The sequence below is a fragment of the Acinonyx jubatus genome, chromosome E3 (genome assembly GCF_027475565.1).
Source record: "Acinonyx jubatus isolate Ajub_Pintada_27869175 chromosome E3, VMU_Ajub_asm_v1.0, whole genome shotgun sequence".
NCBI lineage: Eukaryota > Metazoa > Chordata > Mammalia > Carnivora > Felidae > Acinonyx > Acinonyx jubatus.
Window position 1 is genome coordinate 32,476,366 of NC_069398.1, and position 13,245 is coordinate 32,489,610.

At 54.2% G+C, this 13,245-nt stretch overlaps 1 protein-coding gene across 2 annotated transcripts in view; it reads left to right on the forward strand.

Moving 5' to 3' along the window:
- Positions 1 to 4,823: 4,823 nt before the first annotated feature.
- RADIL (Rap associating with DIL domain) overlaps positions 4,824 to 13,245 on the forward strand; it is a 94,250-nt gene continuing 85,828 nt past the window's right edge. For both annotated transcript variants that reach the window (XM_027042321.2, XM_027042324.2), the window contains exons 1-3: positions 4,824 to 4,898; positions 12,089 to 12,190; positions 12,870 to 12,939. In XM_027042321.2, the coding sequence (XP_026898122.2) occupies positions 12,169 to 12,190; positions 12,870 to 12,939 (92 nt within the window). In that variant the 5' untranslated portion in view covers positions 4,824 to 4,898; positions 12,089 to 12,168. The remainder of the gene's footprint in view (positions 4,899 to 12,088; positions 12,191 to 12,869; positions 12,940 to 13,245) is intronic.

The following is a 13,245-nucleotide window of genomic DNA, read 5'->3' on the forward strand; positions in this document are numbered from 1 at the left end:
TGGGGGGCCGAGAGCTGAGAGGGGGACGCTTCCAGGTGCAGGGGGAGGCAGGCTCTTTGCCCTTGGCGAGACTCAACATCTCCGTTCCACGGTGATGTCCCTGCTGACATCAAGTCCTCTGTGGCCCTTGGAAAAGTGAGTGGGATCTCGAGGGAAGGCCATTTGGGGAAATTGGACTGTGGTGCTGAGCAGGCCTCCCTTTTTGCTCTTCGAACCTTCAGTGGCTCCCTAGTACCTGTACAGCATCTGGACTCCGTTACGAGCTCCCGGGCAGGTCTTAGCTCATGTGTCGGCCCACCTCCCACTGCCACGCTCTTCCCCTCAGGTTCCAGCACCTGAATGCGCTGTTTCCTGGATAGAAGGTACACCTCCATTCCTTTGCAAACGATGTTCCGTCTGCTTGGAATATTCACCGACTCCACCCCAGCCTCGCCTAAGAAACCCTCTGGGCAGTGGATCCCTTTGAGAATAACGAAAGACCTAGACCTCCCCTGTCCAGCTCGGTAGCCACTGGCCCCATGTGGCTGTTGCGCACTTGACGTGCAGCTTGTCTGATTGGAGATGTGCTGTGCGTGCGACATACGCACCGACTCGGGAAGACCTGGCAGGAAAGACAGGATGTAAAATGTCTCCTCAAAATATGTATGTTAATTACGTGGTCTTGTGGACCTGTCGGGCTGAACAGATAAAGTATTGACATTAACTCCACCTGTTTTTCCTTTTAAAAACGTGGCTTGCCAGAACGTCTCAAATGACCTCTGGGACTGGTGTTATCCTTCTGTTGACTGGTGTTGCCAGAGACCCTTTCTTTAGAAACAGTGCTCCCGGCACAAAGAATTGGGCGCATGTTCTGGAACTCCCCGCCCCCAGTGCTTCGGAGAGTTCTAGACTTCTCTCGGGAAGTGATCGATAAACCAGGATGTGACGAGTGAGGGGTTTTCCAGGCGGACCTGGTGGGGAGGGACGTTTTCTTCAGGAGGCGGGGACTACGTGTGTACCGTGACCTTCTCTAGGGCTGTGCTGCCCCATGTGGTGGCTGCCGGCTCCGTGGGCTGCTGAAACAAACTGAGATCGATCGCCACGAAATAGAATTAAAAATTCGCTACCTCACTGCTGCAGTCACGGTTCGAGTGCTCAGCGGCCACTTGTGCCTGGTGGCTCCCGTATCGGATGGTGGGGGTCTGGGACGTTACCACCTCGGAGGGAGGTTCCGATGGGCGGCATGGATCTAGAGGAAAGGGTGAGCGGCGTGCCCAAGGAGGCTCGGGGCCTCCGTCCCTCCCCGGATTCCACATGGGAGGCTGGTCCTGCAACACCTGTTTCCACTCTGCTTCCAGCTCTGGATCATTCCCAGCATCCTCGGCAGCTCCAACCTCTATTTCCTGTCGGATGATGACTGGGAGACCATCTCTGCCTGGATCTACGGCCTCGGCCTCTGTGGGCTGTTCGTGGTGTCCACTGTGTTCCACACGATCTCCTGGAAGAAGAGACACCTCAGGTGCGTTCCGCCTGGCCCATGGGAGGGGTGTGTGCCAGGTGGGGTGGCCAGGGCAGGGGGCGTGGCTGGCTGAGCCAGGAGGGGCCCGGGGCGGTGATCTTTGCCTCTGCGGGCTGGGTCCGGATCCCGCCTGGGCAGATCACCTCACCCACATGAGGCTCGTTTGCTCCCCTGTGGGCACCTCGGAAAGCCAGCCCCCCAGCTCCCAGGGTCGTTCCAAGAGATCCTCGGACCGTCAGAATGACCTTTGACCCTTGTGGGCACCACCCCGGGTTCCGGGTCCTGTGCAGACATCACCCCTGATCTCTTCAGTAGTTCTGTGGTGTAGGCGTTAGTCTGGGGTTTGTATTTATTTTTATTTGTTACTCATTTTTTCTTCTTCTTTTTAATTTTGAAAAATTTTTTTTTCAACGTTTTTTATTTATTTTTGGGACAGAGAGAGACAGAGCATGAACGGGGGAGGTGCAGAGAGAGAGGGAGACACAGAATCGGAAACAGGCTCCAGGCTCCGAGCCATCAGCCCAGAGCCTGATGCGGGGCTCGAACTCACAGACCGCGAGATCGTGACCCGGCTGAAGTCGGACGCTCAACTGACTGCGCCACCCAGGCGCCCCTTCTTCTTTTTAATTTTGGAGAGAGAGAGAGCACGAGTGAGCAGGGAGAGTGTCAAAGAGAATGTTAAGCAGGCTCCAAGCTCAGCGCAGAGTCCAATGTGGGGCTCAATCCCCTGAACCGTGAGATCATGACCTGAGCTGAAGTCACAAGTCAGATGCTCAATCGACTGAGCCACCCAGGCACCCCTCTTTTTTTTTTTTTATTTTTATTATTATTTTTTTTAACGTTTATTTATTTTTGGGACAGAGAGAGACAGAGCATGAACGGGGGAGGGGCAGAGAGAGAGGGAGACACAGAATTGGAAACAGGCTCCAGGCTCTGAGCCATCAGCCCAGAGCCCAATGCGGGGCTTGAACTCACGGACCACGAGATCGTGACCTGGCTGAAGTCGGACGCTTAACCGACTGCGCCACCCAAGCGCCCCCCTTCTTTTTTTTTAATGTTCATTTTTGAGGGACAGAGAGCACGTGGGGGAGTGGCAGAGAGAGAGGGGGACAGAGGACCCCAAGAGGGTTCTGTGATGACAGCAGAGAGCCCGATGCGGGGCCTGAGCTCACGAACCATGAGATCATGACCTGAGCTGAAGTCGGACACTTCACCGACTGACCCACCCAGGCGCCTCTCTTTGCTTTTAATTTTTAAAAACACTGTGGTGAATACACATAATGTAAATTGACTATCTTGACCAGGCTTAGGTGTCCCTCTCAGGGGCATTAAACACAGTCACATGGTTGTGCAGTCACCACCAGCATCTCCAGAACTTTCTTCATCTTCTGGAACTGAAGCTCTGTCCCCTTTAAACACTCATTCCCCACCCCTCCGCCAGCCCCTGGCACCCCCCATCCTGCCTTCTGTCTCTGTGAATCTGACTCCTCTGGGGACCTCATATAAAGCAGCCATACTGTGTGTCCTCTTGTGTGTTGAAGTTACTGCCCGCATAACCAGTGGTGTCACTGTGTGGCCCGTGGCTGTCCACGTCTGTCACGGAGTGGATGAACATAATAGTACCTATCTTCCAGGCGGGATTAAAGAGTTATTGGTCACAAATTGCTTAGACCAGTGCTCTGCTTATGGTCCCTGCCCTATACGGACTAGCTGTTGTTACCGCTTTTATTTCTAGGGAGACGTGAAGTTAAACCATATATAGAATCACTGGTCGGATTTATTGAGAGCTGAAGTTTGCTGGACAGAACCACGCCTTGTATTAGTTACCTATCGCTCTATAACACATGACCCTAAATCACAGAGGTTTTGAGTAACTGGAAACCTTGGCTATCTCCCAAAGCTTTGGAGTCAGGATCTCAGGAGCTTAACTGCCTGCCTGTGGTTCTCGATCTCTGGGGGAGTCAAGGTGCTGGGCCTCGGGGCTGCTCTCATCTGAAGGCTTGGCTGGGGCTGGGGCCGCTTGCAAGGTGGCTCCCTCACCTGGTTGGCAGGTTGCTGCTGGATGTTTACGGGGTGCTCAGTGCTTCCCACATGGGCCTCTCCACAGACATGTGGCTCATTTCTCCCAAAGTTAGTGTTCCAAGAGGACAAGGCAGAGGCGATAATATCTTTTAGGATCTAGACTCAGAAATCACACGCCATCCTTTCCGCAGCCCCCTGTTGGTTACATGTGTTTGCCTTATTCATCGTGGGAGGGGGCTGCACATGGGTGGGCTTACCAGAAGGTGGGGCTCTTCGGGCACCATTTTGGAGGTTGGTTACCACACCGGGCAAACATATGGAGGACTCCAGTTTGCTCCTCAACGTGAGGTCACAACAAAAACAGCCAGTGTTTGTTGAGTACTTCTTCTTACGCGTGCAAAGTACCAACTCACTTAACCCTCACGGCCAGCCCGTGACAGGCTGCGGGTATCCTCCCTGCTTGACAGATGAGAGAGCCGAGGCTGAAAGATGGTGAGGAGCTAGGTCAAGGTCATACAGTCCATAAGTGGTAAGGTTGGGACTCGAACCCAGGCCTTCCGGCTCCAGAGCCTGGATCTGAACCAGGATGCCAGGACCCAGAGGGTCTTTGAGGTCAGAGGGAGCACATAGTTTTCGGCGGGGGGCACATGGTTTTGGTGTTGCATTTTGTTTTAACCACCAAATTCGTTCATCATTTGAAATCTTTTGAAATGCTCAGTGTATAAAGCCAAAATGCAGGGGTGCCTGAGTGCCTCAGTCAGTTAAGGGTCTGACTCTTGATTTTGGCCCTGGTCATGATCTCGTGGTTCATGAGTTCGAGCCCCACATCCGGCTCTGTGCTGACGAACCCAGAGCCTGTTTAGAATTCTCTCCCCCACCACCCCCCTCCCGCCTCTCTCTGCCCCTCCCCTGCTCGCCTCTCTTTCTCTTTTTTATGTGAACACATGTGTGTGTGTCTCTCTCAAAATAAATAAACTAAAAAAAAAAAAAAGCCAAAATGCAGAGTTGCCATGATTCAAGTGCAGGCGAGGGGGTCCATCCTTACCCTTCAGGAGAAGGGGGGTCCACCGAGAGACCTGCAGGGGTTCTCCATTCAACCCCCAGGGTCATGGGGAGCCTGGTTTGAAAACCTCTGGTCACTCACAGATGGGGACCCGGAAGCCCAAGGGTCGTGGCTGGGTAGAGGTGAGCCCGCCCCCAGCCGGGACTCTTCCCCACCTGCAGGGAAGCATGTTTGTCCAGGGCGTGGCTCTGGGGCCCTGACCCTGACCCTGACCCTGACCCTGACCCTTCTCTGCTCCAGGATGGTGGAACGTTGCCTGCACATGTTCGACCGCATGGTCATCTACTTCTTCATAGCGGCCTCCTACGCGCCCTGGTGAGCATCTGTGTGCCGTTCCCGGGAAGGGCTGGCTTCTTCTCTTTTCTCTGAATTTCTTTTTGTATTTGGCTGGGTGACATGCTGGCTCGGCACAAAAGGGTGTGGGTAGAAAGATGCCCTCTGCCCATTCTCCTTCTAGAAGCAACTACGTATTACCAGTTTCTTGTGTGTGTTTCCAGAGTTACTTTGTGCTAAAAGAGCAAATGTGTGCACACGTACATACGTGCGTAGTGATATTGTAAATTTATATGTTTATACTTCTATTTTTCCTCCAACTTTTAGAACAAAAGGGAAGGATACCATACAAACTGCAAATTGCATTTGTTCTTGGTAATGTTGCCAGGGACACCTCTCGACATTAGTACATTGAAATGCGGCCTTTTTTTTTTTTAACGTTGATTTATTTTGGAGAGAGAGGGAGAGAGAGAGAGTGAGAGTGTGCGAGCGTGAGAGGGCCAGAAAGAGGGAGACAGAGGATCCAAAGCAGGTTCTGTGCTGTGATCGCAGAGCCCGACGTGGGGCTCGAACTCATGAACCGCGAGATCATGACCTGAGCCGAAGTCAAGAGTCGGCTGCTTAACTGACTATGCCACCCAGATGCCCCAAGATTTTCCCAATCTTTTCTTTTTTCTTTGTTTTTTTTTTTTAAGTTTTAAAAAATGTATATTTATTCTTGAGAGAGAGGGAGACAAAGCGTGAGTTGGGGGGGGGACCAGAGAGAGGAAGACACAGAATTGAAGCAGGCTCCAGGTTCTGAGCTGTCAGCACAGAGCCCGACGTGGGGCTTGAACTCACAGACCGCGAGGTCATCACCTGAGCCGAAGTTGGAGGACGCTTAACTGACTGAACCACCCAGGCGCCCCTTCCCAATCTTTTATTTCTTTCTACAGCAACATACTGTTTCCTGGCCGTCCCCTGTATGTGGGTATTTATGGCAGTGGGACAGTCCACCCCTTTGCCAAGAGAGACAGAACCTCAGTGAATCTTGTTGTTTGTGTATCATTTAGCACACACACATGGATATGTTGGCTCAAATCGTATGAATTGCTGAGACGTGGCCTTTTCTGACCTACAAAAACAGCAGCTTTGTGTGGTCAAGCCTGATCTTTGTCTGATAAATGCGAGACTTGGACTCCTGGGCGGCAGGGAGTGAACCTTTGTAATTTGGTTAACTATTGCCAGATCACCACACATGGTATCAGTTTTAAACTCCCCCAGCGAGTGACCCGGGGTTTTCCACCTTGATTTAGTAGTAAATCCGGAAAGTTCTGAAATAAACACTAAGCTTCAGGCCACACCCGGGGCGCCTGAGTGGCTCAGTCAGGCTAAGCAGCCAGTTCTTGATTTCCACTCAGGTCATGATCTCATGGTTCGTGAGTCTGAGCCCCACACTGGGCTGTGCGCTCATAGCATGGAGCCTGCTTTGGATCCTCTGTCTTCCTATCTCTGCCCCTCCCCTGCACACTCTCCCCCCCCCCGCCTCAAAAATAAATAGACATTTAAAAATTTGGGGGAAAAAGCTTCAGGCCATGCTCTACAAGTCTGGGGAGGCGGCTTAGCCATTGCACTCATGGTTGGTGAATGCATACCGTGTGGCCGGGTGACGGTGGGCGTTTGGACCCCGAGGGTCTGGCTGGTGGATGGACATCTGGGACAGGACAGTGATGGCGTGGTAAGACAGCCCTGTGTGCGTGCAGCTGTGGGAGCTCAGAGGAGGTGCTGCTGTGGCGTGGGGGCCTTGGGAGGGCCGCCTGGAGGAGGTGTGCCGCTCTCAGAATGTGCGTGTGGGCTTCTGAAGGGTGGGGAGCCACGGGAAGGTTCGTTCTGTTTTCGCCTAGGAGATTTCTTTCTTTCTTTTTAAAAAAAAAATTTTTTTTTAACGTTTATTTATTTTTGAGACAGAGACAGAGCATGAACGGGGGAGGGGCAGAGAGAGAGGGAGACACAGAATCGGAAGCAGGCTCCAGGCTCTGAGCCATCAGCCCAGAGCCCGACGCGGGGCTCGAACTCACGGACCGTGAGATCGTGACCTAAGCTGAAGTCGGACGCTTAACCGACTGAGCCACCCAGGCACCCCTCTTTCTTTTTTTTAAATGTTTATTATTTTTTTTTTATTCTGAGAGGCAGAGACAGAGCACAAGCAGGGGAGGGGCAGAGAGAGGGAGACAACGAATCTTAAGCAGGCTCCAGGCTCTGAGCTATCAGCACAGAGTCCCACACGGGGCTCGAACCCACGAACCGTGAGATAGATCGTGACCTGAGCTGAAGTCAGATGCTTAACTTACTGAGCTCCGCTTGCCTAGGAAACTTCTATTTTTTGGCCGTCATAAGTGAGGCGTTCTCTTTCGTTATGTGTGCTGATGAGTGGGTTTTGTGTGTGTACACAAAGGCTGTTGCTTTAGGAAACACGCCTCGTGCAGGTGCCGTGCCTGCAGAGTGTGCACCCGTGTCCCTGTGCAAAATAAGCCGATTTCACACACAGCGGCCCGCACCCAGCTGAAGCAGACCACGTCCAGCGCCCTCGTCCCCCTCCAGGTTACCACAGCCCCGACACCTGTCGCCATACGATAGTTTTGCCTGATTGCTTATTTTGCGTCAGTGGCGTCCTCGTCCTTTCGGATCCTGCTTCTTCCACGGAGCACGTGCCTGGTGAGACCCACGGAGTCACGGTTGCCGCCCACCCGCTACTCTCCCTGCCGGACAGTGTTCTGGGGGCCGCACCTCAGGTGTCCATGCTCCTGTGGCAGGCTTTGCGTGGTGCCCAGGTTTTGGGGAGATTACGGAACCATGGTTTTCTGGCTGTTCTCATACCAGTGTGGAGGCAAACGGAGTGTAGATGGGAGGCTGCTCGGGCTATTCTCCAGGGTGATGGGGGTTTGAAGCAGGGCTTCGATGTGGTCTTATCGTTTGGACCGAAGGGTCGCTGTCTTGGGAGCGTGGAGGTGCAGGGGAGGCTGACCCAAGGACCTAGGGGAGAAGCGGGGGCGGCCTGGACCCCAGGAGTGGCCATGGGGGTCGAGTGGAGAGGACGGACAGATTGAAAAGACGCTTGCAGGGCACTGAGTAGACAGACTCGCCGAAGGTGGGTGGTGGTGCAAGTGCCAAGGTTTCCTGGGCTGGTCTCCCCCCCCCCCCCCCAGCTGCCCCAGAAACCAGCCCTGCTGCTGCCTGCCTGGGGACGGGGCAGACGGTGCCCCATGACCAGCTGGGCTTCAGGACAGGAGGGGACCTGCTTCTGTCCCCAAAACCAGTATGCTTCTGACCGTCGGATGCTCAGGTGGGCAGGCATATGTCTGGAGGCTTCTAGAATAGGCACAGGTCCTGGGGGAGGGGCAGCCTGCTGGAGCAGGCCAGGAGCAGGAGAGAGACCCCAGGAGCCACAGGAGGAGGGAGCTCATTCCACGCAGCCAGCTGTGGTCAGCCCCGGTGTGCCCGGCGCACCACCTGCGGTTGCCAGGAACCAGGCGATGTCAGGTTTCCTTTTGGATGTGGCCAAGTGGAGCAGAGCTAAGTTTGGTGCTCGGCTGCAGTAACTATCTTTGACATGGATTTCTAGAACGATCCGTGGACTGTCCTCCCCTCTGCTGATTTAATCCCTGCGTTTCTCTTCTTTACCCCCGGCTGCGGCTGACTGGGCCCGGGCTCTGTCCCGGTCCTGTGCCGGCGGCTGAGGATAAGGCCGTAAGCCAAGGTACCGGCTCTCTCCCCTTATGGGACTTAGGGTCTCACAGGGAACACAGACGTGGGCTGTCCCAATACCGAGCCAGGAGATGAAGCACAACGGTGGTTAAGTGCCGTGAACGAGGGGAGCGGGTAACGTGCCTTGGGTCTGCGAGCCGTTCAGGAGGAAGAATGAGCAGAACGCGGGGGTCGATTGGATGAGAGGGGGGAGATAGAGAAGGTTGGTGACCAGTTTCCCGGCTGGAAAACTGACCACCTGGGTGCCTGGTGAAAAGGGGACATGGGACAGGTGGTGTACCTTCCTTTGGTGGGAACTTTTTTTTTTTTTAATTAAAAGAAAAAATTAAGTTTATTTATTTTTGAGAGAGACAGAAACAGTATGGGGGGGGGGAAGGGCAGCTAGAGAGGTAGAGAGAGAATCCCAAGCAGGCTACGTGGTGCCCGCACAGAGCCTGATGTGGGGCTTGAACCCGAGAAGCCGCGAGATCATGACCTGAGCCAAAATCAAGTCAGTCGCTTAACCGACTGAGCCTCCCAGGCGCCCCTGGTGGGTACTTTTCTTTGAATTGCTCTGGTTCTCAAGCTGTTTTCTGCGGAGGCCTGGAGGTACCCAGAGGACCACGGGGGGTGGGGGTGTGAATGACCGTGGTTCCCCCCATCCTTGCCTCAGTCAGGAAACCCCATTTTTTTGTGTTTGTTTTTGATAGCTTGGATGTGGGTCCACATGTAAGATTCCTGCACACAGTCTTTACTTAAATAAAGGTTGCAGAAGATGGTTGAAGGGCTCTGGCATGGTAGAAAGAGAAAAGCAGAAATATTTGTTGGAAGTTCAGCACATTTTTTTTAGGCGGGGGAAGGATTCATTTTCTTCTGTTAAAGTCAAGTTGAAATTCTCTATGATATTTTAGTAAAAAATGTGGTTGATGCTCACTCCTTCCTCGCCCTTGACCTCCATACTAGCCCATTCTCCTTCTATCCCTTCGTCCGCCCACGCCCTCCATCCCATCTCTACTCATTCTCCTACCCATTGGCCTATGTTGTGTCTGTTTGGAGATCTAGAAAGATCTTCACTGATGGTTCTTTTGGGTAATGAGTCAAGTTATTTATTTATTTTTACCTTTAAGGTTTTTAGTATAACTTCTTTTTTGTTGTTGTTTATTTATTTGAGAGAGAGGGTAAGCGGTAGAGGGAGAGAAAGAATCTAAAGCAGACTCCGTGCCCAGTGCGGAGCCCGATTGGGGGCTCAATCTCACGACCCCGAGATGGTGACCTGAGTCGAAGCCAAGAGTCGGATGTTTAACTGACTGAGCCACCCAAGGTGCCCCGACCTAACTTTTTTTTTTTTTTAATTTATATCTAAGTTAATATATAGTGTAGTAAGATTTCAGGAATAGAATTTAATGATGTGTCACTTACATATAACCCCCGGTGCTGATTCCAACAAGTGCCCTCCTTGATGTCCCTTGCCCATTTAGCCCATCCCCCACCCCTCTCCCCTCCAGCAACCCTCAGTTTGTTCTCTGTATTTAAGAGTCTCTTGTGGTTTGTCCCCCTCCCTGTGTTTATCTTATTTTTCCTTCCCTTGCCCTGTGTTCCTCTGTTTTGTTCCTTAAATTCCACATGTGAGTGAAATCGCACGTGTCTTTGTCTATTTCGCTAAACATAATACATACACTCTAGTTCCATCCACGTTGTTGCAGATGGTAAGATGTCAATCTTTCGGATCTCCGGGTAATGTTCCTGTGTATTTACCACCTTTTCTTTATCCATTTGTCAGTCGATGGACATCCAACTTAACTTCTTTAAAATGACACATGGACTCTGAGCCACTCGCTTTTTTGTGGGGACAGGGAGGGCAGAGGTTTTACATAAGGTATTCTCACTCAAGAAATTCAGTCGAGAAAAAAGTGAAAGGACCCCTCTGCCCCTCCCCCACCCCCCCTGCCAAACCACGACCATCATTGACTGCCCCGTTCTAGATGGAGCGCCCGCGTCCCCGTCGACAAGGGACTCGGGTCAGTGTCTGTGCATTTACAGGTCTGTCTTCACATGTGCAGATAATACAGCCCTGCTGTTCTGCACTCGCTCCCCGCCCCAACACCTGCCAGCATGCCTTGGAGATGTATGCACCTAGTTGCAGATGGTTCTATTTTCAAACCGCTCTGACGGATAATTTGGTATAAAGAATTAATCATAGGAGATCGGAATAGTGGAGAATTGGTTAACCAGCGTCCGTGACAAATCCAGAGAAGCCAGGAGCGGCAGATATAAGGGACAACTATGGACCTGTCCCTCCGTCCAGGGCAGACCTCCCACCTCATTGGAAAGGGTCTGGTCTTTTTTTTTTTTTTTTAATGTTTATTTGTTTTTGAGAGAGAGAGAGAGAGACAGAGTGAGCAAGAGCACAGGCAGAGGAAGGGCAGAGAGAAAGAGGGAGGCACAGAATCCGAAGCAGGCTCCGGGTTCTGAGCTATCAGCACAGAGCCCGATGCAGGGCTTGAACTCACGAACCGTGAGATCATTGACCTGAGCTGAAGTCGCTTAACCAACGGAGCCACCCAGGCGCCCCAAAAAGGGTCCGGTCTTTGCGCACGGGATGGCAGAGAAGCTCCTGAGGGGCCTGTGGGTGCGGCTTGCTGGAAATCAGCCCTCTGGGGTGCCGGGGGAGGCCAGCCACGGGAGGTACCGAGCTTCAGCACTTGCTCTGTGCCGGGGAAGCTGCTGTTTGCTGGGTGCTCCTGGAACCAGCAGCTAGAGAGGCCCCTGCGGGAACCTAGAGCGTTTCGGTGCGGTTCAGTCGTGCAGACAGCTGCTCAGGGTGAAGATCAGACTGCTGGACGGGGGTCCCTGACAGGGGAGGGGGCCCCGTGTGCAGGTGTGTGGGGCTGAAGACAGGGTGCAGGGAGCAGCCCCCTGGCCTGGGCCACGGGCCTGCAGCATCCGGGACCTGCCGCTGTACCGCCGGCACCCAGGTCAACACCTGGAGAACGGCTGAGGCCAAGTGCTGGAGAAAGCCGTGCCCCGCCAGGCAGCTCGCCCTGGGGAAACAGCCTGGCCGAGCAGTGGAGAGAAAAGCCTGCTCCCCAGGGAATGTGGTGGGAGGGCCACAGGGGTCCGGAAGGAAGAGCCTTTCCTCCTGCGAAGCGTCTTCACTGCACTCCCCGACAAAGCCCAACATCGTGCCTGTGGCCGGGGAAGAACGGACTCGGTCCGGCTCCCTTGTCTCCGTTATCTCGGAACAGGCAGAACGTGGGGGTTTGGAGCTGAGAGGCAGGAAGTTGATAACCAGTCCCCCTTCCCCTTCTGGCTCTTCCCGTGTGGTCCGTGCTGTGATGGATGTCCTTTCTGAGCCGTGTGCACGTACCAAACAGCGTTCCTCGGGTTTTTCCATGACAGCCCGTGGCCCTTCTGGGGAGCCTTAGGGCACAGGCTTTCTCCGGGGTCAGCCTTCCTGTGGCAGGGAAGGGAGCAACCCCCCTCAGGCTGTGCCCTCGGCTCTCTCCCAGGTTGAACCTTCGGGAGCTGGGCCCCTGGGCCTCGCATATGCGTTGGCTGGTCTGGATCATGGCCTCTGTGGGCACCGTCTATGTCTTCTTCTTCCATGAGCGGTAAGCCAGGGCTGGGGGGGCGGGGGTGGGAGTGGGAGCCCAGGGGAGGCGGGGCCTCCTCCCTGCTCCTGGGGAGATGAGACCCCCCCAAGATGACTCCGAAGTGTGACGGCACTGCTCTGCCTGACATCCTGGGGCTCAGGCCCGTGGATGGCCCCAAGGCCACAGCCTGTAGGGTCAATCTGAAGAAGTTTTTGAAAAAGCCCTGTGGGTCACGTGTTGCCCACCTTCCCTAAACCGGGTTAGCAGATGACGGGGACTCCCTTTACTTCCGTCCTGTTGTCGGGTGAGGAAAGAAACAGAGAAGCAAAAGGGAACAGTTGACTTCCTGGCACGCAGGTGTCAGTCGATGTGGCCACTCGGGTGGATGGAAGGCGGCTGCTTGGGCCCAGCGGGAGGAGGTGCTCAGATGACATGGTAATGGCCATCCGGACTGGAGCGTGGCAAGCGCCCACACGCGTGCCACACTCAGCATTGGCAATCCTGGCCTGTCCTCGCGAGGGCGGAAACCAGGACCACCCAGTTCCGCCAGCACCTGCTGCGTGTAGCTGGGTGGCATCTGAGCCGAGGAGTGCTGGGCAGAGGGTGGAGCCCTCCTCACTTGGTCAGGGGTCCCCTCCTACCCAGCACGGGGAGCCTTACGCTGTCCCGAGGCCCAGATGGCTTGTCTTCCCACCAGGTACAAGCTCGTGGAGCTGCTCTGCTATGTTATCATGGGCTTCTTCCCCGCCCTGGTCATCCTCTCAATGGTAAGTACCACCCACCCGGCCTGGGGGCTCCCGGCTGGCCGGAGGGACCCGGGGTGACTCTCGGGGTTGTCCAGTCGGAGCCCCTCCTCTGGCACACGGGCAGAGTGAGGTCTAGAGGGGCCGTAGAGCATGCGGCTTAATCCTGGGGGGGGGGGGGGGGGAGGGGGCTCGACTCCTCGGCTCTGCAGCACCGACTCTGCCCAACCTCCAGTGAGCTGTGACCCTCCACGCTTCACCCCTGCTGTGTGTTTAAGGATTAAATCCCACGGAGAGGGATTAGAATGGTGCGTGGGACGTAGTACCCAG